The 24344-nt window shown below is 54.4% G+C and overlaps 1 protein-coding gene across 6 annotated transcripts in view; it reads left to right on the top strand.

Annotated features, from left to right (window-relative positions):
- SPECC1 (sperm antigen with calponin homology and coiled-coil domains 1) overlaps positions 1-24344 on the top strand; it is a 236919-nt gene that overhangs the window by 156908 nt on the left and 55667 nt on the right. For 5 of the 6 annotated variants that reach the window (XM_047758555.1, XM_047758552.1, XM_047758551.1 and 2 more), the window contains 5 exons: positions 1338-1411; positions 1639-1817; positions 16876-17021; positions 18152-18252; positions 23152-23233. In XM_047758555.1, coding sequence (XP_047614511.1) covers positions 1338-1411; positions 1639-1817; positions 16876-17021; positions 18152-18252; positions 23152-23233 — 582 coding nt within the window. Of the gene's footprint in view, positions 1-1337; positions 1412-1638; positions 1818-7797; positions 9130-16875; positions 17022-18151; positions 18253-23151; positions 23234-24344 lie in introns of those variants that run through there. The other variant, XM_047758556.1, reaches the window with a different exon arrangement.

Here is a 24344-nt window from a genome sequence, read left to right as displayed (position 1 = left end):
AAAGGTTACCCTGGCTTGATGGTTATTGTAAACGTTGGCTCTCTTCCCCGTGCTGTATCCTTGTAGCTTGTTGGTTTTATACAAAGTAGCTGGTACCTCTTAACCCCTCCCCACTCCCTGCTGAATCACTAGTTTGTTCTCTGTATCTGTGAGTCCGCTGCTTCTTTACTTTTTTTTTTTTAATTTTGTCTTTTTAGGGCCCCACCTGTGGCATATGGAGGTTCCCAGATGAGGGTCCAATGGGAGCCATCGCCACCGGCCTACACCACTGCTCACTGCAATGCTGGATCCTTAAGCCACCGAGCAAGGCCAGGGATTGAACCTGCCTCCTCAGGACTACTAGTCAAGTTCATTTCTGCTGTGCCACAACGGGAACTTCCGAGTCTGCTGCTTTTTTGGTCTTGTTTACTAGTTGGCTGTGTTTTTATTTTATTTTATTTTTTCTTCTTTTTTTTTGTTGTTGTTGTCCTTTTGCCTCTTTTTCTAGGGCCGCTCCCATGGCATATGGAGGTTCCCAGGTGAGGGGTCTAATCGGAGTGTAGCCACCGGCCTATGCCAGGGCCACAGCAACGCGGGATCCGAGCCGCGTCTGCAACCTACACCACAGCTCACAGCAACGCCAGATCCTTAACCCACTGAGCAAGGGCAGGGATCGAACCCAAAACCTCATGGTTCCTAGTCAGATTTGTTAACCACTGAGCCAGCCATGACGGGAACGCCTTGCTGTGTTTTAGATCCCATATATAAGTGAGATCCTACGGTGGGATCCGGTCTTTCTCTGTGTGACTTATTTCACTGAGTGGACTACCCTCCACGTCAGGTGTTCTTAACCAGGAAAAGGACTCGGGTCTCCAAGAGCGCCCTTAACAGACCCCCGCCAGACCCTGTAACCCCGGAAGGCTCCGATTAAGTGGGTCCAGGTCTGGGTCCTGAGCATCTGCACTTGTGAAAAGCTTCCCGGGGGATTCGGAGCTGTACGTGCAGTTCAGGCCTGGTCTGGCGAGCACAGTGGGTAATCAGCCGTGTCCTGGGCTGTGCAAGAGCCTCCACCTGGCACAGCAAGGGGCGGTCCGGATGTTCAGGTGGGCGGCAGGGGAGCCAGTGTGTGCAGGTGTGATGGCTTTTTGGTCCCTTCTGGGTTGCCGTGAGGCTGTGCACACGTAGTCTGCGTGTGGCCTCCCCATGCCCCCCTTATTTCCCAATTGTCCTGGGGTCTCAGAACAGCCTGCACCCCGGGACCTGTGCTCAAGGAAGCGGAGGGTGTGGAGAGGGCAGCAGCCAGGGCCTCTCCCTGGAGTCCTGCCCTTTCCCCAGCTGCCCACCTTGTTCTTTTCCAGGCAACGTGTCAAAGCTGGAGGAGCAGAAGTCGGAGCTGGAGAGGCAGCTGAAAACCCTGACGAAGCAGATCAAGGTGCAGTCACGGCGGGGTGGGCCGTCTCCCTGTGCTGCCAGCTTCGGAGGCTCTGACCCTCCCACCTGCCTCCCAGAGCAGCATCGTGCAGCCAGGGCCCCGGGCTGCGGGCCCGTGGGGGCGGGAGGGAGGTGGCTCAGGACTCGGAGCGCCCTCCCCATGCCTGCAGAGTCAGGCCTCCCAGGCCTGCGGGCCGCAGCCCTGACTGCGAGACCCTGCTCTTGCAGGAGGAAACGGAGGAGTGGCGGCGCTTCCAGGCGGACCTGCAGACGGCGGTGGTCGTGGCCAACGACATCAAGTGCGAGGCCCAGCAGGAGCTGCGCGCCGTCAGGCGGAGGCTGCTGGAGGAGGAGGAGAAGAACGCCAGGCTGCAGCGGGCGCTCGGGGACGCCCAGGCCCGGGGCAGGTGGGTCACCTCGGGCCTCCTTACAGCCTGCTCACTTCTCAGAACGTCCGAGCTCTAGCCGTGACAAGGGTGTGTTTGCCGCAGGGGTCGCCTCCCCTCCAAGCTCCCTCTGCCCTTCTGCCTCCACTCAGATTGGCATATAACTAACCCACAGCTGGGATATCTAGTTCCCCAGCCAGGTTTAACTAACTCCCCATCCAGGGTATAACCCACCCCACAGCTGGTATAACTAGCTCCCCAGCCAGGTATAACTAACTCCCCAGTCAGGTATAACTAACCCCACAGCTGGTGTTCCTGGACCCAGAGCTAGTATAACTAACCCCACAGCTGGTATAACTAGACCCACAGTTGGTATAACTAGCTCCCTAGCCAGGATATAACTAAGTCCCCATCCAGGGTACAACCAACCCCACAGCTGGTATAACTAATTCCACAGCGGGTGTAACTGACCCCACAGGTGGTATTAACTAAACCCCACAGCTGGTATAACTGAACCACAGCTGGTATAACTGACCCACAGCTGGTATAACTGGCCCCACAGTTGGTATAACTGACCCACTAGCTGGTATAACAGACCCACAACTGGTATAACTGACCCACAGCTGGTGTAACTGGCCTCACAGTTGTATAACTGACCCACAGCTGGTATAACTGACCTCACAGTTGGTATAGCTGACCCACAGCTGGTATAACTGATCTACAGCTGGTATAACTAACCCAACAACTGGTATAACTGACCCACCAGCTGGTATAATTGGCCCCACATCTGGTATAATTGGCCCCACATCTGGTAAAACTGACCCACAGCTGGTATAACTGACCCACCAGCTGGTATAACTGGCCTCACAGCTGGTATAACTGACCCACAGCTGGTATAACTGATCTACAGCTGGTATAACTGACCCAACAACTGGTATAACTGACCCACCAGCTGGTATAACTGGCCTCACAGTTGGTATAACTGACCCACCAGCTGGTATAACTGGCCTCACAGTTGGTATAACTGACCCACAGCTGGTAAAACTGGCCCCACATCTGGTATAACTGACCACCAGCTGGTATAACTGACCTCACAGTTGGTATAACTGACCCACTAGCTGGTATAACAGACCCACAACTGGTATAACTGACCCACAGCTGGTGTAACTGGCCTCACAGTTGGTATAACTGACCCACAGCTGGTATAACTGGCCCCACAGTTGGTATAACTGACCCACTAGCTGGTATAACAGACCCACAGCTGGTATAACTGACCCACAGCTGGTATAACTGGCCCCACAGTTGGTATAACTGACCCACTAGCTGGTATAACAGACCCACAGCTGGTATGACTGACCCACAGCTGGTGTAACTGGCCTCACAGTTGGTATAACTGACCCACAGCTGGTATAACTGACCCACAGCTGGTATAACTGGCCCCACAGTTGGTATAACTGACCCACTAGCTGGTATAACAGACCCACAGCTGGTATAACTGACCCACAGCTGGTGTAACTGGCCTCACAGTTGGTATAACTGACCCACAGCTGGTATAACTGACCTCACAGTTGGTATAGCTGACCCACAGCTGGTATAACTGACCCAACAACTGGTATAACTGACCCACCAGCTGGTATAACTGGCCCCACATCTGGTATAACTGACCCACAGCTGGTATAACTGGCCCCACATCTGGTAAAACTGACCCACAGCTGGTATAACTGACCTCACAGTTGGTATAACTGACCCACCAGCTGGTATAACTGGCCTCACAGCTGGTATAACTGACCCACAGCTGGTATAACTGATCTACAGCTGGTATAACTGACCCAACAACTGGTATAACTGACCCACCAGCTGGTATAACTGGCCTCACAGTTGGTATAACTGACCCACCAGCTGGTATAACTGGCCCCACATCTGGTATAACTGACCCACAGCTGGTATAACTGACCTCACAGTTGGTATAACTGACCACCAGCTGGTATAACTGGCCTCACAGTTGGTATAACTGACCCACAGCTGGTATAACTGATCTACAGCTGGTATAACTGACCCAACAACTGGTATAACTGACCCACAGCTGGTATAACTGATCTACAGCTGGTATAACTAACTCAACAACTGGTATAACTGACCCACAGCTGGTATAACTGGCCTCATAGCTGGTATAACTGGCCTCACAGCTGGTATAACTGGCCTCACAGCTGGTATAACTGACCACCAGCTGGTATAACTGGCCCCACATCTGGTATAACTGACCCACCAGCTGGTATAACTGGCCTCACAGTTGGTATAACTGACCCACCAGCTGGTATAACTGGCCCCACATCTGGTATAACTGACCCACCAGCTGGTATAACTGGCCCCACATCTGGTATAACTGACCCACAGCTGGGACGTGCCACCCAGCACCTGTCGCCTTGGTCCTCGCTGATGGGAAGCTCTTGGCTCACGGGGACCAGGGCTCCAGGCAGATCCCTCGGGGCGTGGGGGCAGGGACACGCATCACTCTTGCTCGGTGCACCTTGACACATCACCCTCACTGGAGCCCAGGACCTGCTTCCTAGCAGCACCCCTGGGCGCCCTCACAAAGACCTGGAAACAGCCCCCCTTTTTTATAAGACGAGTGAGCGTGGAAAACCCACGTCTGCCTGGGGCGGCGTTGCCGTCCGTCTAGGCCATGCTGCCCCAGAGAGCCCTTCCTGATGGGTTTCAGAGGGAGCCGTTCCCAGAGGGAGCTCAGAGTTGGTTGTGCTTTTCCACTGAAACGGTTTACGACAGGGCGGGAGAGCATCTGGACTTGAGCCGGCCGGCGCGGGCCGTCTCTCCCCGCTCAGGAACAGGGTCCGTCCCACTGAGGCTCTGGTTCCCAGGAAGTTACGGTGAGTTTTCAGCTGTCCCTCAGGATAAAGGATGGTAGGGTTTTAACTCAGATCCAGTGGGTTCTGCACGCAGATTTGGATGGTTGGTTCTCTAGGGTGGCAGTGGCCAGGCGCCCTGGGGCGTCACGGGCTTCGCCGCGGTGCCTGGAGGCCCGTCGTCTCAGCTGTGTTCTCATTCCCTCCCCACGCTTGCTTCAGTCCGTCCCCCGGCCCTTTACGTAAAACAGCCTCCAGGGGCCACTTGAGATGAGAGGCGTAGCTCGGTCCACGGCTCCCTCCTGGACGCGTCAGGGTGGTGCTTTTGCCGTCAGGCCTGGACCCTGCAGCCGCTGCAGCAGGGACAGGAGCTCTAGGTGAGGGCGCCGCGGAGGAAAAGGAGGTTTCAAAGCGCTCCCAAGGAGGCGACTCCCAGGTCAATCCGGGTTGCTTGCGCGTCTGCTTTTGTTTATTTGTCCACTTGTCTCGCTTTTCTCTTGTGTGTCTTTGAAGAAGAACCACGGCGTCAGTCGCGTGGCTTCATACAAACGTTGAATCTCTAGGGCCAGCCTGAGATTCCGAGGTGGCCCCACATAAGTCCCTGTCTGAACTGCTGCATTTCTTACATAGATTCTAAGATGCAGGTCAGATCGTACAACTCAAGCCCTGACGTCAGAGGGAGCGTGTGTGCCTCTTGACAGTTAGGGCCCCTGGAGCTACAATCCTACATCTTCAGATGCATGTCACAAAAAAAAACCCCCACCACAGTGAGTTTCTCCTATGATTTCCCAGTGACTTGTAAACCTACCTCCCACATGTAATGGTTTAATCCCTTACCACGAACCTTGCACAATCCCAGAACTGACACCAGTTCAGAGCAGGGTCTGTTCCTGAAACTCGAGGCGTCGGTGGGCCTCTGGGTGCTCATAGCCAGGGGCAGCCCTCCGGACAGTTGCCAGCCTGGGTTCTGGTCTGACGTGGCCCTGCTCCGGCAAGCTGCCCTTTTAACCAGCTGGCCACTGGAAAGTTCCTTACCTTGGCGTCCGGGGTTCTCGACGGAAACGCGACTTGACTTTGACAGTCGTCTAACGAGAACTCAGAGGTCGTTCTTGGTTCAGCTACAGCCAGGGACTCGCAGAGGCTTCTCTGATGGGGTCCAAGCACAGCCGAGAGGAGGTTAAGAAAGAGCTTTGGCAGAGCACGTCAGTGGAGACGTCGGAGGAGCTGCCTCGCCCTCTTGTAAGGTGACATTCTTGAGAACACGGGCCGGCGTCGGGCAGGCGAGGGCCCTGGGGGTGAAGCCACATTAGCCTTTGTTACCAAGAATTCACTAACTAAAACCAGGTGGAATGTTACCAACATAGCGTCTGATGGTTCTGAAACCCGGCTCAGCCTTCTTCAGACCTGAGGGGTTTTTCTTTCGTAGTTAGAATAACTGATGGTAAGATGCATGGGAAATGAGGCGTCTGTCTCATCTTTGCCCCCAGCTGGCAAGGCTTTCTTCCCAGACTGACCCGCTAGACGAGGAGCTCAGGGTAGGTCGGTTTTACGGCCCCGACGCTCTGCTGTCCTGGAGGCTGTTGACGGGCCGGCCGTGCTCTGATGGAGGGTCAGAGGGCACGAGCCCGCTGTCCCCTCTCCCCGGCCAGTCCTCCGGCCGCCCGTGACACAGCGGCAACTCTGTGACTGGCCTGCGGACCACCTCTGGACCTTCCAGGAATCTGAACAAGCCAGCGTAGCTTTTGCGGACGAGGGAGGGATCCGTTTCGCAGACAGACAAGTTACGGGATGAAAGGCCAGTGAGTAACTTTTTCACCTCTGGCTGCCGCTCATTTTGAACCATTAAGAGAAGTACAGTGAACTTAAGCATCAGACTTTCTCCTGAAAAGCGGCGTCCTGCGCCTGGCAGATTCAGGGAACCTACGTGCAGCTCAACTTCGGGCTCAGAGGGGCCGCGTGCAGCCTTTCTAAGGAAGGATGCTGGTGGGACGTGCGTGACACCGGCGCTCAGGCCGTAGCCCAGAAGCCCTGTGTCTCCTCTTACTCTGAACCAGTGACGACCACGCTTTATGGGGACTTCCTTGATTTTTGCCGTATTTATCATGTGACTGCAGTGAGCGCGCAGGGAGGCGTCTTCACGAGTTCAACACGCTGCTGTCCGCGCCTGGTTCACTGTACTGCTTTCTGAAGTACAACGTCTCGGGTCCAGAGTGTGTCCCGCTTGCACCACCGGCCCTCCCGCTGTCCCCTCTGCAGCGAGCAGACTCGAGCTGGCTTCCGACTCTGTGTGCACGCGTGCCTGCCGCCTCGCGCCTCGCGTCCGCCGTGTCTGTGCGCCCCGTGTGTCCTTCCTGCAGCTGTAATGTCTCGTGGCCGCTCGCTGGGTGTCCGGAGCTGTCCCTGGTCGGGAGGGTGGGAAGTGGACGCCTCGCTTCTTGGGTCACCGGGGTGACCGCCCGCCGCTCCCCGCGGACGCTCTGACACGGCGCCCCGGCCCCGGTGGAGGGGCTGCCGAGCGGTGTCCCAGCACACGTCACACACGTGCCCTCAGCCGTCGGAGGCCTCGGGCTGGAGACGGGGTCTCTGGCATCGGGCAGACACACGCCTTTCACCCCCACAGCTCTGATGTTTTCACAGTGTCGACGCGTTTACGGCCTGCGAGAGAGAACCTCTCATTCTGAAGAGCGGGGTCTGCTCCCTGCTCCCCCGTCTTTTCGGATTTGCTTCAAAAAGTGGATGTGAGCTCCCCTAAAGCCTGTAGCCTGTAGACGGTAATAGAGGAAGAAATTATTTTTTTCTCTTTCTTCTTTTTTGGCCTCGACTCGACCGTAGAGGGCCTCGGTCCCTCCTGGGGGCCTGAGGGCGTCGGTCCTGGACGTCTCTGCCAACCAACACCGTTGCCGTGGGCGAAGGTGTGGTGGGAGGAGCCTCCCGTGGCATCCCGACTCTGGCATTTTCTCTGTCCGGAGACCCGTGACTTCCAAAACGGATTGGAGCAGTCGAGGCTGAGACGTGTCGGTCCTCGTCCTTGCTGCGCGCTTGCCCGCGGCCGGTGCCCGCGGCTGCGGCCGGTGGTGCAGGCTGAGGTGGGGTTGCCTGAAGCGAGCCCTTTGCCAGCTCTCCCCGTTTCTCTCTTGCAGCTCCGTGGTCTCCGTCAGCTAACAGAGCGGGTGCGGACGAGACTGCCAGCCCTGCCAGGACGGGAAACCGCAGCCTTGGCTGAATGAAAGGGGGAGTGTGTGGCGGAGAGATGCCCTCTTTAGAAACACCCACACGCTCTCCGGGTAGCACCTGCCGTGTCACAGCAGCGTTGCCATCCATCCCTTGGCCTTTTTTTTTTTTTTTTTTGCTTTTGGGGATCAATGCTGCACCAAGATGAGCCTCCCCTCCCCCCTCTTCTCCTCCTTTCTTCTCAGAAGATTCAGCACCTTTATTTGGAACATAAAATGAAGTTGTCCTCAAAAAACCCCACAAAGTACAGGCCTGTCGTGAAAACACGTTTCCGGCACAGCCCTGGTGCCGGGCGAGGGCCGTGGCATCGGTGGCTCAGCCCAGGCTCAGGCTTTATGTTCTGGAGCTGATGTTTATGCATCCTTTTGAATGCGGCCTCCAACAAGCTTGGAATCAACACTATTTTAGGCAAAAGAGGAAGCCCTCTGCGTGACGTCCCAGACGCTCAAAAGTTCTGCTTCCTCTGGGTCCAGATATGATTTCTCCAAGGCTGGGGTCTGGCCTCTTTGCCGCGTCTGAAACAAGCCACGGCCGCGCTCTGGGCTGATCTCCAGCCTCTCTTTGGGGTTCGGTGTAAGTAGACGTTGGGCTGATGTGTCACAAACAACGTCACTGGGTCGGAGAAGTGTACAGAGTGGAACGCGAGTGCTCCCGGACAGCGGCCGCCGCAAGAGCCATGAACACCAGCAGAACCCGCCCTGGAAGTGCACACACTTTGCCAACCCAGAAGCGTGTAATTCAGAGGGAGCCAGGATTCAGAGTGGGATTTGAGAGCCTTGGAAGTCCCGGCACCTGTGCCGACGTGGGTCGGGTTGAGGGCGCCGCATCGGGCGGAAGCCACTGCAGCTGCGGGACCCCGAGGCTGGAGGAGACGGGCGGCGCTGTGTGACCCACGGAAGATGAGGAGCAGGAATGCCCTTCGTGTAACTCGGAAGGACGCCGTGGCTGTCACTCCGGAGGGCCCAGAGTCCCGGGCGACGTTCCGCTTGGCTCTCACGGGATCCGTCCTGGCGGGGCCGGAGCTCACCACGGGCCCTTCGCCTCGGACTCAGAGTCCTTGGGGTGATGGGAAATTCACTGGCTGGTGCTTTCAAAGAGAGACAGTGGGAACAATGCACCCTCAGCTTCCACACGCACAGCCGTGCTTGCCCCGCGTACCTTGAGCCGTCTCTCTCTGGGGACGGATGAGTATTTTTCTATGTAGGCATTGATGAAGCGCTCAATAAATGCGTCCTCACTTAGGAGAGTCTGTTGCCTGGTTTTTCATCCTGGGCCACGTTCCCGCAGGGCCTCCATGTGGCTTTCTTCTCAGTCCCCCAGGACGTGCAGGTTCAGAACTTGAAAGCCACGTCCAGTGGCTAGAATCAGGGCAGACGCCAGTGGCATTTTCGGGACAGGCTGTAGAAAGGAGCTCAACTTTTAAAGGAAAATGCGATTTTAAAAATGACTTCACTATTAGAACAAGAGGGCAAGGAGCAAAAAATGCTAATTCTGCGTGAAGTGATTCTTTTTTTTTTTTTTTTTTAATGGCTGCACTCGAGACATATGGAAGTTCCCCGGCTGGAATCCAGCCTGTGCCTCCACAGCCACCTGAGCTGCTGCAGTTGGATCCTTAACCTGCTTCGCCACAACAGGAACTCCCATAAGTTGATTTTTTTTTTCTTTTTAGGGCCACACCAGTGGCATATGGAAGTTCCAGACTAGAAGTTAAATAAGAGCTGCAGCTGCCACCCTACACCACAGCCACAGCAACACCAGATCCGAGCCATGTCTGAGACCTACACCATAGCTCAGGGCAATGCCAGATCCTGAACCCACTGAGGGAGGCCAGGGATCGAACCTGCGTCCTCATGGATACTAGTTGGGTTCTTATTGCTAATGGGAGTTCCTGTTGTGGCTTAGCAGTAACGAACCTGAATAGTATCCATGAGGATGTGGGTTCCATCCCTGGCCTCGCCCAGTGGGTTAGGGATCTGGCATTGCTGTGGCTGTGGTGTAGGCCAGCAGCTGCAGCTCCGATTCAGGACCTTGCCTGGGAACTTCTATATGCCGTGGGTGTAGCTCTAAAAAGCCAAAAAAAATGGGATTGTATTCTGTACAGTATTGCATGTTCACGTTTCTCAGCGGTGTGTCCTGGGCATCGTTCAGGTGGATATGTGTGAATTTAACTCATTCTCAAGCTGCATGTCCGAGAATGTCCCAACACCATCCCCCCAGTGGGTATTCAAGTTACAGATTCTAGCATTTCCCCCCAATAATTCCATGGTGACAATCCTTATTCACATGTCCTTACGGACTTGTTTTTAATTTTACAAGGCTGGATTCCTGAAAGTGCGACTGCTGCCTTGGAGAATATGCATACTTAAGATTTCAATGGGTGTGGCCGGTTACATACCTGAGACAGATGACACTGTACTTGAGGCGAGTGTCTCTGCTGACACCCCACTGCAGCGGCTGCTGGCAGTTTTTCATCTTAATTTTTGCCAGTAGGGTCCGCAAAGAACAGTGTCTCCTTTGTACTTATGCGTGCATTTCCCTGAGCGTATTTTGATAGGTTAACCGTTTGCATTTTCTCCTGAGAATTGCTAGTTTAGCGCTTTTGTTTATTTCTTCACTGAGCTGACTCTTTGGTCAGTTTATGAATCAGTGTTTTATTAGGCATGTGTGTTTCTCCCAGGATGTTGGGGGTCTTTTGGCTTTATCACTTGGCGTGGAAAATTTTATATCGTTATATCACACAGTCTGTTAGGAGTTCCCTTTAACCCCTTCGGGGTTTTTCGTTTTTGTCAAAGGTTTCCTCGCCCCTGATGTTGGTACGAGGAGGCTGTCAGGTTTTCTTCATCTGTTTCACACACACACACACACACACGCGCGCACACACGCGCGTGCACATGCACACCCACTGAGGGCTTTGGTCGGCTGTCGTCATTTAGTCCGACGGGAGGGCGGGCAGCCAGCGTCACTTCTTACCGCCTGGTCCCTTGCCACTGAATTGAAATCCCGCCTTCACAGCGTTCATTTCACTGTTTTCTGGAAGACTTTCCCGTTCGCCTCCATTCCTTTTTCTCGTGCCCTGGTCCTGCTTTAAACTACTGTCACGGCATCATTGCTGATGGCGTATTGTTTTGCACTCGACCGTTCATTTTAGTTTTTATTTTTATTTGGCCTTTTAGGGCAGCATGTGCGGCATATGTAAGTTTGCAGGCTACGGGTCCTGTCCAAGCCACATCTGCGACCTACACCACAGCTCATGGCAGCGCCGGATCCTTAACCCGCTGAGTGAGGCCAGGGGTCGAACCCTCATCCTCCTGGTTACTAGTTGGGTTCGTTACCACTAAGCCACTGCCTCAGCCGTTCATTTTAAATGGTCATCTTTGTACAGTTCCTTGAATTTTATTGTATTCTCAAGGCTTCTCTTCAGCGTCCACACCTCTTCCCTGTCCTGTGTGGACAGATGTCCACTCCCCCTTGAGTGTAGCCCTTCTCCTCATTTTCTGTGTGAAGTCCACTTGCAGGTTGGGGCTCTACCTGCCTGCCACCTGTCCCTGCTTCTTGGGTAAAAGTGGCTCAGGACCTGTCACCTGCCCAGGATCAGGGCCCCTAGGTTCTGCCGAGGTCTGTGCTTGCTCTGCCCGATTTCTCTTAAAATCTTCTCATCTCCTAAGCTGGAAGGGAGGCTCTTGAAAGTAAATTTCCATTGCTTTTAGGGGACAGAAGTGCAGAGGGGTACAGACCAGAGGCGCCAGTGGGGAGCTTCACTGGGTCCAGTTTCTTCTGTTTGGTGAAGCTGGCGTGTGGGAGCCGCTTCTGGGGTTGTCTGTGTCGGGGTGTCCCGAGGCGCTTGTCCCTTTCTGCTACCATCCTGTGTCTGGGAGAGCCCCCCCAGCCTCCTGGGACAGTCGTGTCTTGGCGTCACTGGCCCTTTGCCTGACTGCCCTGTGTAACCTAACCTCGGGCACGGCTCCCAGCCCCGTCCTCGGGGACAGGGGTGCTGGTGGTTTCCCACGTCTCCATCCTCTGTGCCGGGGCGTGGGGTCGGCCCTTCGTGTCGTCTCTTCATGTCCCCGCGTATTCAGTGCAGCCGAAATCCTTCAGCGCCTACGGCACACACGTGCCATCTCTCTGTCGCTTCTGGAGCCGATGCGGGATCTTTACAGTATAAGCCTGTGGTTCTGAGTGTCGGGATTCGGGTGTGAAGAGGCTTGTGGTCAAATTGCCGTCTTGTCCTGCTTGTTTTTGCCGTCGTAGAAATGCCCGGTTGAATTCAGAAGGGACGTGCAGAGGCCCCTGAGACACATCACCGCCTCCTTTCCGTCCGTCTCACTGTGGGGCTGCGGAGTCCTTTTAAATTGTGTTGCGCCGACTAATAAGAAACAATTCGAGAAGGTGGCCTTCTGGGAAAGGACCTAGAACGAGCCAAGGCGCAGAGGCAGGACAGAGGGGGACAGGTCCCGGCCAGAGGCGGGACAGGTCTAGGCGGCCAGGCTTCAGTCACAGAGCCAGTGCTGGAGGGGAGTCCCAGGCTGAGCACGTGGCATCAGGAGGGGCCCGAGCTGGGCTTCGTTCAGTCGTTCTGGAAAGTGCCATTGAGAGCACGTGGTTGGCACGACTTGGCTTCTGTACAAATGTAGTCTGCCGATTGTGAAGTCTGCCATTTCCGAAACAGAGTTAACCTTTGAGTACTTTAAAAATAATCACGTGGAGCTCCCGTCGTGGCGCAGTGGTTAACGGCTCCAACTAGGAACCATGAGGTTGCGGGTTCCATCCCTGGCCTCACTCAGTGGGTTAAGGATCCGGCGTTGCCATGAGCTGTGGTGTAGGTTGCAGACGCGGCTCGGATCCCGCGTTGCTGTGGCTGTGGTGTAGGCTGGCAGCTGCAGCTCGGATTGGTCCCCTAGGCTGGGAACCTCCATATGCTGTGGACACGGCCCAAGAAGAGACCAAAAAAAGACACCCCCCAGATAATAATTACCTACCAGCACCCACACGTCCATGGATCAGTGCTGACACCAACACCAAGCTGTGTCCCCTGCGACGACATTAAGAGCCACAGAAAACCAGCAACACATAAAGATTCTGTTCTGTAACCAAACAAGGAGAACAGGGCATCAGAGGGATTAGACAGCACTTTAAAAAAGGAGTCCCCGTGCACCCACTGTGGTGCAACGGGATCTGCAGCATCTCTGCTGCACCAGGACGCGGGTTCAATCCCAGGCCTGGCACAGGGGGTTAAAGAATCCAGCGTTGCCACAACTGCAGCATAGGTTGCAACTGTGGCTCGGGTCTGATCCCTGACCTGGGAACTCCATATGCCTCAGGGTGGGCAAAAAATGGAAAAAAAAAAAAAAGAAAAGAAAAGCGTTCCCTGGTGGTGCCGTGGGTTAAGGATCTGGCGTTGTCACTGTTGTGGCTCAGGTTTGATCCCTGGCCAAGGAACTTCTGTGTGTGGGCTCGGCCCAAAAGAATAGAAAACAGAGAAAAGAAGAGAAGAGCACAGAGGCGGGCACGTCCGGTGCTGAATCCCAGTGAGGGGAGGTGGATGGCAGCCAGCAAGTGGGGACTCTCCTGCGAGGGCACCCTTCTCGGGCATCGGTGCCTCAGGGGACCTCACCTGCAAGTGGCCATCGTTCTCAGCTGTGGTTGCCGCTTCCTAAGAGCAGAGTACTGCATAAAAATAAGGAAACGAACATCAGTAGTATTTTTCTTTTCTTTTTGTCTTTTTTTAGGGCCGCACCTGCGGCATATGGAGGTTCCCAGGCTAGGGGTCTAATAGGAGCTGTAGCCGCCTGGCCTACACCACAGCCACAGCAACGTGGGATCTGAGCCATGTCTGCGACCTACTCCGTAGCTCACGGCAACGCCGGATCCTTAACCCACTGAGCAAGGCCAGGGATCGAACCTGCGTCCTCATGGATGCCAGTCAGATTCATGTCTGCTGAGCCACGGCGGGAACTCCTCGGTAGTATTTTTCTTAAATACACATAAAACGTGTTTGGAGGAGAAACCCCCTCGGCTTTACTATTGTTTTTAGAGCCCTGTGTTCCTATCACAGGACAGCCACGTCGTGCAGAGACGCTGAGAAAGCCACGCCAGACAGCAAGGTTTCACCACACATGCAAGCCTTGTGACCTCCGTCAAGAATTTCGTCTAAAATCAGGGGTCGTAACTTAACAGAGTTTTGGTGGAAAAACTAAATTTGATCATGTCTTTAAGGCTCTGCCACTGATGGTGGTTTACGTTGTACACATATTTTTGTGGAAATTGCCGTCATCGCCCTTGCACGTGCTGGGAGCAGACGGAAGACTCACCTTGTTCTCGCGGTTGATTGACCGCCATCCCCGAACGAGGTGGCTCTTGGGGCTGCGCCTGAGAATCAGCCGCGTGTGCACAGCTCAGGAAAGTGCTCCAGGCGGCGCCCTGAGGATGGTGTTTTGCCCAGTGGCATTGGCACAACCGTGCACTTGGGGTGACTTGAGGGATTTCCAGGGTCCCTTTGGCTGCACGTGTGACTTTTATCTTGCAGGCTGGCGTGCAAGTCTCATGTCTGTCTTAGGAGACAGCAGCTGACCCCAAACAAGTGTGTACCCCTTGGCGGGCCCTCAGAGATGCCCGGCTGCGCACCTGGGTGTTGCTTCGTTATCTCTGAAGAATGCAGGGGCAGCCTTTCCTCTCCCCGGGGAAGAGGGGAAGGGATACCTCGTTTACTGCTGGCTTGGCACCGGCCTCGCATGGAAGGGCCCGTGTGCCTGTTTCTGGTTAAAGTGCTGGTGTAAATCAGCAGCGTTGTCCGCGACTGTCTTCTGTGATTCTTTAATTCAGGCTGTTTTGTGACTCCCTGCGCGCGCGCGCGCGCGCACACACACACACACACACACACACGCACGCACACCCCCCACACTGTGACATAGCCCGGTGGGGATTCAGTCCAGCCTCATCTCTAACACACTTGAGCAGCTTGCAGCATGTTCTCCCCCTGAGTCTTGCTCGGGTAGCCGTGCAGACTGGCGGTGGGTGCTGCCCTTGAACCCTGAAGGCTGGAGGCGGGGCTTTGGTTCTTGCATCTCTGCTATTTTGTTATGGAGTCAAAATGAGTCCTATTTATCCTTGGATGTTGTGAATCACAGAGAAACTGAGGTAGTCGAGGGGACACCTCAGAAGAAGGTAGGAGTCTCTGTTTTACTAAATTATCGGAGTGGAATGAAAGTGGGTTTTTGCGAATGTCCTCCCTTGAGGGGTACCCTAAGTCCCTCCAGGCCCCGAGCTGGCAGGTCGTGTACGCGGACGGGTAGGAAGGAACCCACTTTGATTCTGGCCCTCCTGACAGTGGCTGGGACAGGAGTAAGAGATGATTTTCCTGCTCGGACCGGCAACCAGATTTCACTCTGCATATTCACTCTCATTTTATACCGTGTAACACAACGAGGAAACTAACAAAAACCAACCCTGTTCAAATAAAAAAACTTTATTGGAGTTCCCTGGTGGCCTAGTGGGTTAGGGACCAGGCGTTGTCACTGTTGTGGTTCGGATGTGATCCCTGGCCTGGGAACTTCTGCATACTGCAGTCATGGCCACACACACACACACAACCCCAAAACAAAACAAAAACCCTCACCAACTTCTGAAATACCTACCTGATATTTCTTTCCAAGGAAGTCATCAGTTTACCGGTTTTTTGGGTTTTTTTGTGGGTTTTTTTTGGTAAGAAAGAGAAGGCTTTTTCAAAAGAAGAGGCTGTGGAGATGAGCGTGTAGGGCGGTGTGATTGAAGTGTGTTGGGTTCTGTCTCACCTAAATTCGTTTGTTTGCACTGATTGCAGAACAATGGGAGAAAGTTCTGAGAACTGAGGGCAAGTAAATTCAGTCGCAGGAGCTTCCGAGTAGCTGGATTCCTTTCCCAAGGATCAGTAAACAAGTATTTTAAACTTCCACTGACCTCATTAAAATACACTGCCAGGAGTATCCTGTTTGAGCCGTTCTCATAAATTAGTCATCTTCTTGCAAAACAGCTGTGGCAATTCGATCTAATAAAAAGTGATTTAGACATCGGAAGATGGCTGATTCACAGGGAGGTGAAATGACAGATCAGCGTCCCCTGGATGAGGAAGCCGTGCTCGAGGGGTTGACTCAGATGGTCTGTCTTTCAGAGGCTCTTCTGTGGTCATTGCTCCCATTTGGAAACCCCAGAAGCCACTTAGCAGGAGTGCGTGGGTGAGCCTGGAAGCTTCCCCTCACGCACAGCTGCGGCGTTACTCCAGAGTTACCACCCTTGCCCCGGGGGCACACAAGTGGGAGTCAGGATTCTGTGGCACCTAATGGGTTGCTGGAGAAACAGACTCCAGGCTGAGCTCCCGGGGACAACACCGTGAACTGGGCTGCCGGGGACCTGCTGCCTCTGCTGTGATCCCGAGCCCCCGAAGCCAGGCAGCCTCTTGTCCCATTGGAGAGCCGCCCCCAGTCACCAGCCGCAGCAGCCTCTCGCCTCTGCTTTCCTCTGTCTGGACAACGCGAATGCCCGGTGCCTCTCTGCCCACCTCAGGTCCTGGCCACATCTTTCCGGCGGGTGAAGCCTCAATGCTATCCGGAATCCCGGCTGCAGGCGGGTCCGGACACGGCACCCTCCCGCCTCTGTGGGCCGGGCCCGGGTGGGACTGACCCAGACAGGCTGGCCCCTGGCATCCCCGCCGGACAGTGAGCCGTTTCCCGATCAATGGCATGTGTCTGGTTTTTACAGTGTGCGAAGTAGATTTACCCGCTTTTATTTAGAGCTGACGTCCAGTCACCCTACATCAAAGAACGCCGTCTCTGGCCCTTCCCAAGAAGACACGTCCGGCAAACACTGGCAGCGAAGCTGATGGAGAAAAGGGCATTTTCGGTCTGGGATTCTCTTTCCAGATTTGTTCATCTCCCCCACGTTGGTGGTCTCCCTCCGGGTCCCTCCCCCGCGGGGCGGCCGCCCCTCTTCTGTCTGATTTGCTCTTTGCCGTGCAGACCCGCGAAGGACGAGCCCGAGCCCTCCGAGGCGGACGCTCCCAGCCGGTGGCCCGGCGTCTACGTGAACAGACCTCCCGCGGCGCCTGCGGAGTCCGCGACCACCGTGAAGTCCCTCATCAAGTCATTCGACGTGGGCCGCGCAGGTATTCAGTGCTTCCGCTGCAGAAGCAGAGCTCAGATGCAGACCGTGGCCCCGTCTCTCGCTGTCCTGAGCCACCCGTGGCCCGGGGTGCTGCAACCACACGGCCCATTCCAGGTCGCCCCATGGACACTCGCTACCACCCACCTGTGGCTCCAGTGAGGCCTCGGGGGGCTCAGCCTCCCACCTCCTCCCACCTTGCTTTTCTGCCTCTCTGTCCGTTCACCCCACGCCACTCCTGTCTGCCTTCTCACCATCTCATGAGAATTAGTGTACAGGGTCAGTCAGAGGCTTCATTTCCTGGGAAGTGAGGCCTCTTGCTGGCACCCCCGGCCTTCCTTTTTTGGGGCCCACGCCCATGGCATGCAGAAGTTCCCCAGGCCAGGTGGGAACCCATGGCACAGCTGTGGCAGCGCGCCCCTGGCCCCCCTGCTCCTAGCACGTGCTGCCGCACTTCTCTCCGCCTGCTCTCGTGTGGCCACCTGTGCTGAGCTGCCAGTCCCCCATCATGGGCATTCTCAGCTTTTTCTGGAAACACCCGAGCTCTCCTTTATCCACTGTCACCTACACACGAGCAAAACACATCTCTGGACGGCACATCCACACCCACAGTAAATAGAAGGAACCAAAGGAAACTGCATCCAGAATGTGATGCGTTTCCTCCCTTGGTTGCAACACATGTGCCCGCTGTCTTGGAAAAGCTCATCGCAGGATGTGGTCTCTGCTCGGTGGTTTGTGGCTAAAGTGGATGAAGATGAGACTCTAGATGCCGAAAGCAACCCAGGTCCAGGGATGCTGTTCGGTCTCTGCAGGCAGGTGATGAGCTGACAGGAGTGGTTTCTGCAGTCGTGTCTGTTCCTTCTCGCCGTGGGCCCCTCGTTACCTGGACCTTTCTTTTTCCTCGTGTGTCCAAGACCAGCCCCTTGTCGTGACCAACCCCCCCCCCCCCGCCCCCGCGCGCTCCTTCCCCAGTTCGGCACTGGTTCAGACAGGAAGAGAATGAACGAGCAGGTGCAACAGCTCGTCAGCATCCTGGGGAGCTGTTTTCGTCGCCTGGAGAGTAGCAGGTGGCCCCTGTTGTTTCTCTTTTGAGCCGAAGCAGCACAGACACGTGCCCATTTTTCTGCCTGGCAGGTGGAGCCGGACAGAACGTTTCTGTCCCCAAGGCCCCCAGGAGCCCCCTGAGTGGAATCCCGGTGAGGACTGCTCCGGCTGCTGCTGTTTCTCCAATGCAGGTATCGGAGCCTCAGGCGGGGCGGGGGTCGGGGGGTGGCCGGTGACCCGCGATGCCCAGGCTGCAGGAGAGAAGCGGAAACCAGTTGGTTTATTTTCGAGGCACATTGCTCATTTTTCTGAATAACAATGAAGCTTTCGTTTTTTAATGGGATTTTTCTTTATAGCTACACCCACAGTACATGGAAGTTACCAGGCCAGGGATTGAATCTGAGTGGCAGCAATGCTGGATCCTTTAGCTATTGCACCTCCCTAGAGACCCGAGCTGCTTCTCAACCCGCTGCGCCACGGCAGGAACCCCAACGATGAAACTTTCATTAAAAATGTTCAGATTCAGGAGTTCCCGTCCTGGCGCAGTGGAAACGAATCCGACGGGGAACCATGAGGTTGCGGATTCGATCCCTGGCCTCGCTCATTGGGTTAAGGATCCAGCGTTGCTATGAGCTGTGGCTCAAGATGCAGCTCGGATCCACTGCTGCTGTGGCTGTGGTGTAGGCTGACAGCTACAGCTCCGATTAGACCCCTAGCCTGAGAACCTCCATATGCCACAGGTATGGCCCTAAAAACTCAAAAAAAAAAAAGAAAAAAAAATTTCGGATTCAGTCCCTGGGCTGGGAACTTCCATAGTCCACGAGTGTGGCCAGAAAAAGCAAATCACCCTGTGGTGTCTGCCGAAGGTCCGAGAGAGAGACACTAAGTGTCGTGCAGTCTTGTTAGTGCCTCTTTCTTGGTCTCCCGAAAGATGATGTGCTCAACGTTTTCAGTTCAAGACTCGTTTTTACTAGAAGCTGACACCAACTAGGTATTTTTCTTACAGAGTTTTTTTTAAATGTCCCTGGAGAGAGAGAGAATGTTTACAGTGTATAAATTCTTTCAGTTCACTGGTCCCTTTGCCATCTCCAGAATGTTTTAGACCAGAGCTTCCTGGCATTTCTTACTATGTATTTATTTTATATATATATATATATTTTTTTTTTTTTGGCTGTGCCAATGGTGTGGAAATTCCCATGCCCGGGACTGAACCCGTACCACAGCTGTCACCAGAGCCACAGCCCTGACAACGCCAGATCCTTAACCTACTGAGCCGCCAGGCATTTCTGAGGCCAGGGCTTTTGGTGCTATTGATAACCGGCTGCTTTCTGCCGCTGCTCAGGTGGTGGATGTTCCTGTCAACAGGTCCCATTCGTTGATGTCCTTAGTCGCTCCGTGTATTTATTGTTTGGGATCTTTTAAGCTTTTTTGGTGCTTTTTCGCCCTTTTACCACTCTCTGTGTAAAACCAGAGAAAACATTTATTTCTGTTAAGATGATCATTGTTTAATAAAACTGAAAGAGGTTATGCTTCATTTTTACCTATTTTTAATTGAGCTGTCAACACTCGTTTGCTGGTAAAGGTTGAGCAACTGGTTCTTTGGGGGATAGAGCCCAGATCTGTAATGTTTTCCAATTTCTTTTTTTTTTTTTTTTTTGCTTTTTAGGGCTGCACTAGCAGCATGTGGAGGTTCCCAGGCTCTGGGTCGAATCAGAGCTGCAGCTGCCGGCCTACACCACAGCCACAGCAGTACCAGATCTGAGCTATGTCTGCAACCTGCACCACAGCTCACGGCAACGCCAGATCCTTAACCCACTGAGCAAGGCCAAGGATTGAACCCGCAACCTCATGGTTCTTAGTCATATTCGTTTCCGCTGCACTGCAATGGGAACTCCGTGTTTCCCAACTTTTATGGCATAAATATTCCCACCGTTGCCAATTTCAAGCTGCTTCCACAATCTCAGTGCCTGTGGAGTTGAGAAGAAGGAACATTATATGGTACTTTTACAGGACAGACAGCAGGTGTGAAAACCCCAGTAGTAATGTAATTAGGAAGCATTGATTCTTGCCTGCTTGTTCCTTTTGCTTGGAGACAGTCGAGTAACAGGAGTGTAAGAGGCAGCTCAAAAGTTGCTGAACACTTACCAGTTGGCCCCCCTGAGCAGGTGCACGCCAACCGCAGCTCACCACTGGCTGTAGTTCACGTCCTCCCACCTCTGAAATACGCAGCTTTTCCTGTGTAGGCAACACCAGGACAGGGCATCTTCACCCCCAGAAGGGCCCACATGCCACCACCTCGTCAGTAACCCCTTGGGAGAACCGCCTCGGACCTCACTCCCCGCAGCTTCATTTTGTGTCATCTCGGGCTTGCTTTCATGGCGGGATGGTTTTGCTCAACATTGAGTCTGTGAGATTTGCTCATATTGTTGTGGGGTTTGCTGTGCAGCCTGTTCCTCTGGACAGATGTACACCTGTTGGGGGTTTAGCCATCCCACTGATGGTGGGTCAGTGGATCATTTCCGATTTGTAACTCCTGTGGGTTTTTTTTTTTTTTTTTCTGTCTTTTTGCCTTTTCTAGGGCCGCTCGCATGGCATATAGAGGTTCCCGGGCTAGGGGTCTAATCGGAGATGTAGCTGCCAGTCTACTCCAGAGCCACAGCAACGTGGGATCCGAGCCGCGTCTGCAGCCTATACCACAGCTCACGGCAATGCCGGATCCTTAACCCACTGAGCAAGGCCAGGGATCGAACCCGCAACCTCATGGTTGCCAGTCGGATTCTTTAACCACTGCGACACTACGGGAACTCCTCCTGTGCTTATTTTTTAAAATATCTTTTCCCAAAAGCTTCCGTATAAAAGGGAAGAAGTTAAAAATCTCCCTTGCTTCCTAGCCCCAGAAATAATCCTGTTTGTGGCTTGTGTATCCTTCTAGACATTTTTCTTTGGTGTAAAAATGTGTGCGTGTGTGTGGTGTGTGTAGGGAGGAAGAGAAAGTTTTATAATTGGATTACACTACGTGTTAATCAGACACTGGCTCCTTTCACTTTGTCATTGGGATGTAACCCCTGAGGGCAGAGGGATTTTTATCCATTTTGCTTGCTGTTGTTCCTTGACTAGAGCAGTGACTGGTGGGGAGTTCCCACTGTGGCATGGCAGAAACAAATCCTACTAGCGTCCGTGAGGATGTGGGTTCGATCCCGGCCTCCCTGAATGACGATGTCAGTGCGCTGATGTATTTAACCACTCCTCCCTCAACGGGCACTTAGGTTCAGGGTCCAACGTTGCCACGAGCTGTGGTGTAGGTCGGCGACGCGGCTCGGATCTGGTGTTCCTGTGGCTGTGGTGTGGGCCGGCAGCTGTAGCTCTGATTCGACTCCGAGTCAAGGAACCGCCATCTGCCGTGGGGGTGGCCCTAAAAAGGGGAAAAGGAAAGAACAGAACGGTGATGGGTGGAGTTCCCTGGTGGCTCCATCAAACAAGACAAAAAACCCCCAACGCCGGTGACTGGCATGTCATCGCATCTAGTAGACGTCTGAGGAATGTGTGTTGTTTGAAGGAATGACAGACTGTATCAGACATCCTACAGTGTCGGTGTTTGGAGCAAGAATTCATTCTTTTTCAAGGCGGGGTGATAATGCGCTGATGTGTTTAACCGCCCCTCCGCCGATGGGCATTGAGGTTGCTGTGGACTAAGTTTATTACAGAAGCAATGCAGTGAACTTCCTTCTACAGACTTCCGCCCACTCAAGGCGCTGCTTACCTGACGCGCGTCAGGTCGACACGGACACGCGTCATGACGTGAATGTGCGTCATGACGTGACGAGCGTCATTTTTACGTGAACGTGCATCATGTCGTGAACGGGCGTTACGACGTGAACGTGCGTCATGTTGTGACGCGTGTCATTTTGACGTGGACGTGCGTCAGTTGACGTGACGCGTGTCATTTTGACGTGAACGTGCGTCAGTTGACGTAAACGTGCGTCCTGTTTGCCCGGACGTGCGTCGTTTCGTTTGTCAGTATCCTCCGTCAGTCCCGCTGGTTAAGCAGACCGGACCTTCACCCAGGGAGGCTGCCGGAGAGGCTTCGGTCTGCGCTGCGCTTCTGGAAACCTTCCCAGGAAAGGTCCTCTCGTGCCCCCGGTAGAGAGAGGACGGTGTCTGCCGGAATCGGGACGTCTTCTCCAGGGCTCTGTGGGTCCACGGCTGCCGGGATCCGGCTCAGCTCCCGGGCCCAGCACAGGTGCAGCCCTGCCAGCAGGTCACGCCCTCGAGGCGCCCCCGGGTCCGAGCCTGCGCCAGGCTTGCCTTCTTCTCCGAGGCGGGTCACACTCCCTCCATCGCGTGCACATACCTCGTTTTCTTTATCCATCCTCTGCGAGCGGACGGACCGTGAGGTGGCCCCCGCCTCTTGGCTGTGTGACTCGCGCTGCAGTGAGCGGGGCCTGCAGATGCTCTTCCAGCCCTGTGTTCAGTTCCTCTGGGTGTCTGCCCAGACGTGGGGTGGCTGGATCACGTGGTAGTTCTATTTTTAAGTTTTCGAAGAACCTCCCGCCCGTCTCCCACCGCAGCTGCACCATGTCACATTCCCACCCGTGGGTCCCAAGGTCCCAGTTTCTCACAGCCTCCCCGGCACTGGCTTTTCCGGTGTTGGTGGGTTTACGTGACCATCCCCCCAGGTGTGGGGTGATGGCGCCTTGCAGTTGGATCGGCAGCTCCCCAGTGAGGAGTGAGGCCGAGCACCTTTTCTGTGCCTATGGGCCGGTAAAGAAGCTGTGTGTTGACACACATCCCGGAGTCTAGGTAGAGTGTTCCAGGAGGCTGTTTCCAGAGCTCACCGATAAACAGCGCTCCCGGGGGGAAGAGCTGGGGTGGGAGCGGAAAGGAGACGTTATCGCAGGACACTGGCTGCGGCTCCTGGTGCCGTGCTGTCCACTCTGTGTCCTTGTCTGGGATTGCAGTTGCCCCCTAGTCAAATAAAGAAGTTGTTCTAGAAGGTTCCTCCGGTGATGCTAGCGACCTGGAGAAGTGTCGTCTGTGTAGGTACCCGCACACCCGCAGCCCTTGTTCACCTGTGCTCCCTCTGCTTTCAGAGGCACTCAGCCTTCAGCAGCGCCCGGCCGGACAGCAAAGGAGCGAGCCAGCGCCTGGATCTCCCTGACCTGCCCCTCTCGGGTGAGTCACCTCAGCTGGAAGTGCTTCTGACTTGGCACCTGTGGGGTTGACGTTTCTTCTCTTCTCGGTGTGAAACTGAGCTTAGAAAAGCCATCAGTGGCGTTTACTGCAGAAGGTCTCAGACTCAGGCTCTACGTGTCAGCAACGCGAGCCCCTAGCTGTTTCCTGCTGGCAGCGCTTCTTCGTGTGCGAGAGTTTGGGAGACATGTCATACTCTGGGGGTTTTTGTTTGTTTGTTGTTAAATCTCATCTTTAAAAGTAACTATTTTGAGGGAGCTCCCTGGTGGTCTGCTGATGAGGCCTTGGTGCTTTCACCACCGTGACCCAGGTTCAAGCCCTGTTCTGGGAACTGTGATCCCACATCAAGCCACTGCATGCCACAGCAAAAAAAAAAAAAAAAAAAAGTAACTATTTTAAGGAAAAAATCTTATCTGCTTCCGAAGGTCTGTTGCTCCCGCAGTTCCTGAAAGAGGCTCCTCTGAGACATCTTTGTGTTTGCAGGCCTCTTCCTGTTATGTCTCATGGTTTCAAAGACCCAGAGCCCATGGTGAAGCCTGGTTGTGTCCACAGGCTCCCGTGCATCCCTTGAGCCGATGGCAGGTGTGGAGGAGCCACTTGGGGACCAGAATGGGACGGCATGGGCTTGAACCCTGGCCCCTTGGCTTGGCCCAGTTATTCCAGCCCTCGGTGCTGTGGGCCCCTTGCCTCTGAAACAGAAACCAGGCTGTCTGCCTCCCAGGGTGGCTTGGAGGGGTGAGTGTGGCCAGAGCCTCGAAGGTGCCAGCCGCTGTCACCCACCTGCTGTTCTCGACTGAGTCAGCTCAGCAGCCAGAACAGGAGGGGTTAGCAGCACGTTGAGGTTGTCCAGGAAGGTCCAGGGATGTGTGTGCGTCTGCGTGGTTACTGCTAGGAAGAAACAGAAAGGATGAAAGACCACTAGGTGGGTTCTTCCTGGTGAGAAGGAGAGAAGACCAGAAATCTAGACTCTGCGTGGGAGAAATCCTTTGTTTCAAGCAGAAGACAGCGTTCTGTCACCTCCTGTGAATGAAGAGACTCTCCCGCTGTGCTTCCTTTACGGATGTGCGTGTTTATATTGAAGTTTAGTTGATTA

Source organism: Phacochoerus africanus, chromosome 14 (genome assembly GCF_016906955.1).
Source record: "Phacochoerus africanus isolate WHEZ1 chromosome 14, ROS_Pafr_v1, whole genome shotgun sequence".
NCBI classification, from domain to species: domain Eukaryota; kingdom Metazoa; phylum Chordata; class Mammalia; order Artiodactyla; family Suidae; genus Phacochoerus; species Phacochoerus africanus.
This window is presented reverse-complemented; position numbering and strand designations above follow the sequence as displayed.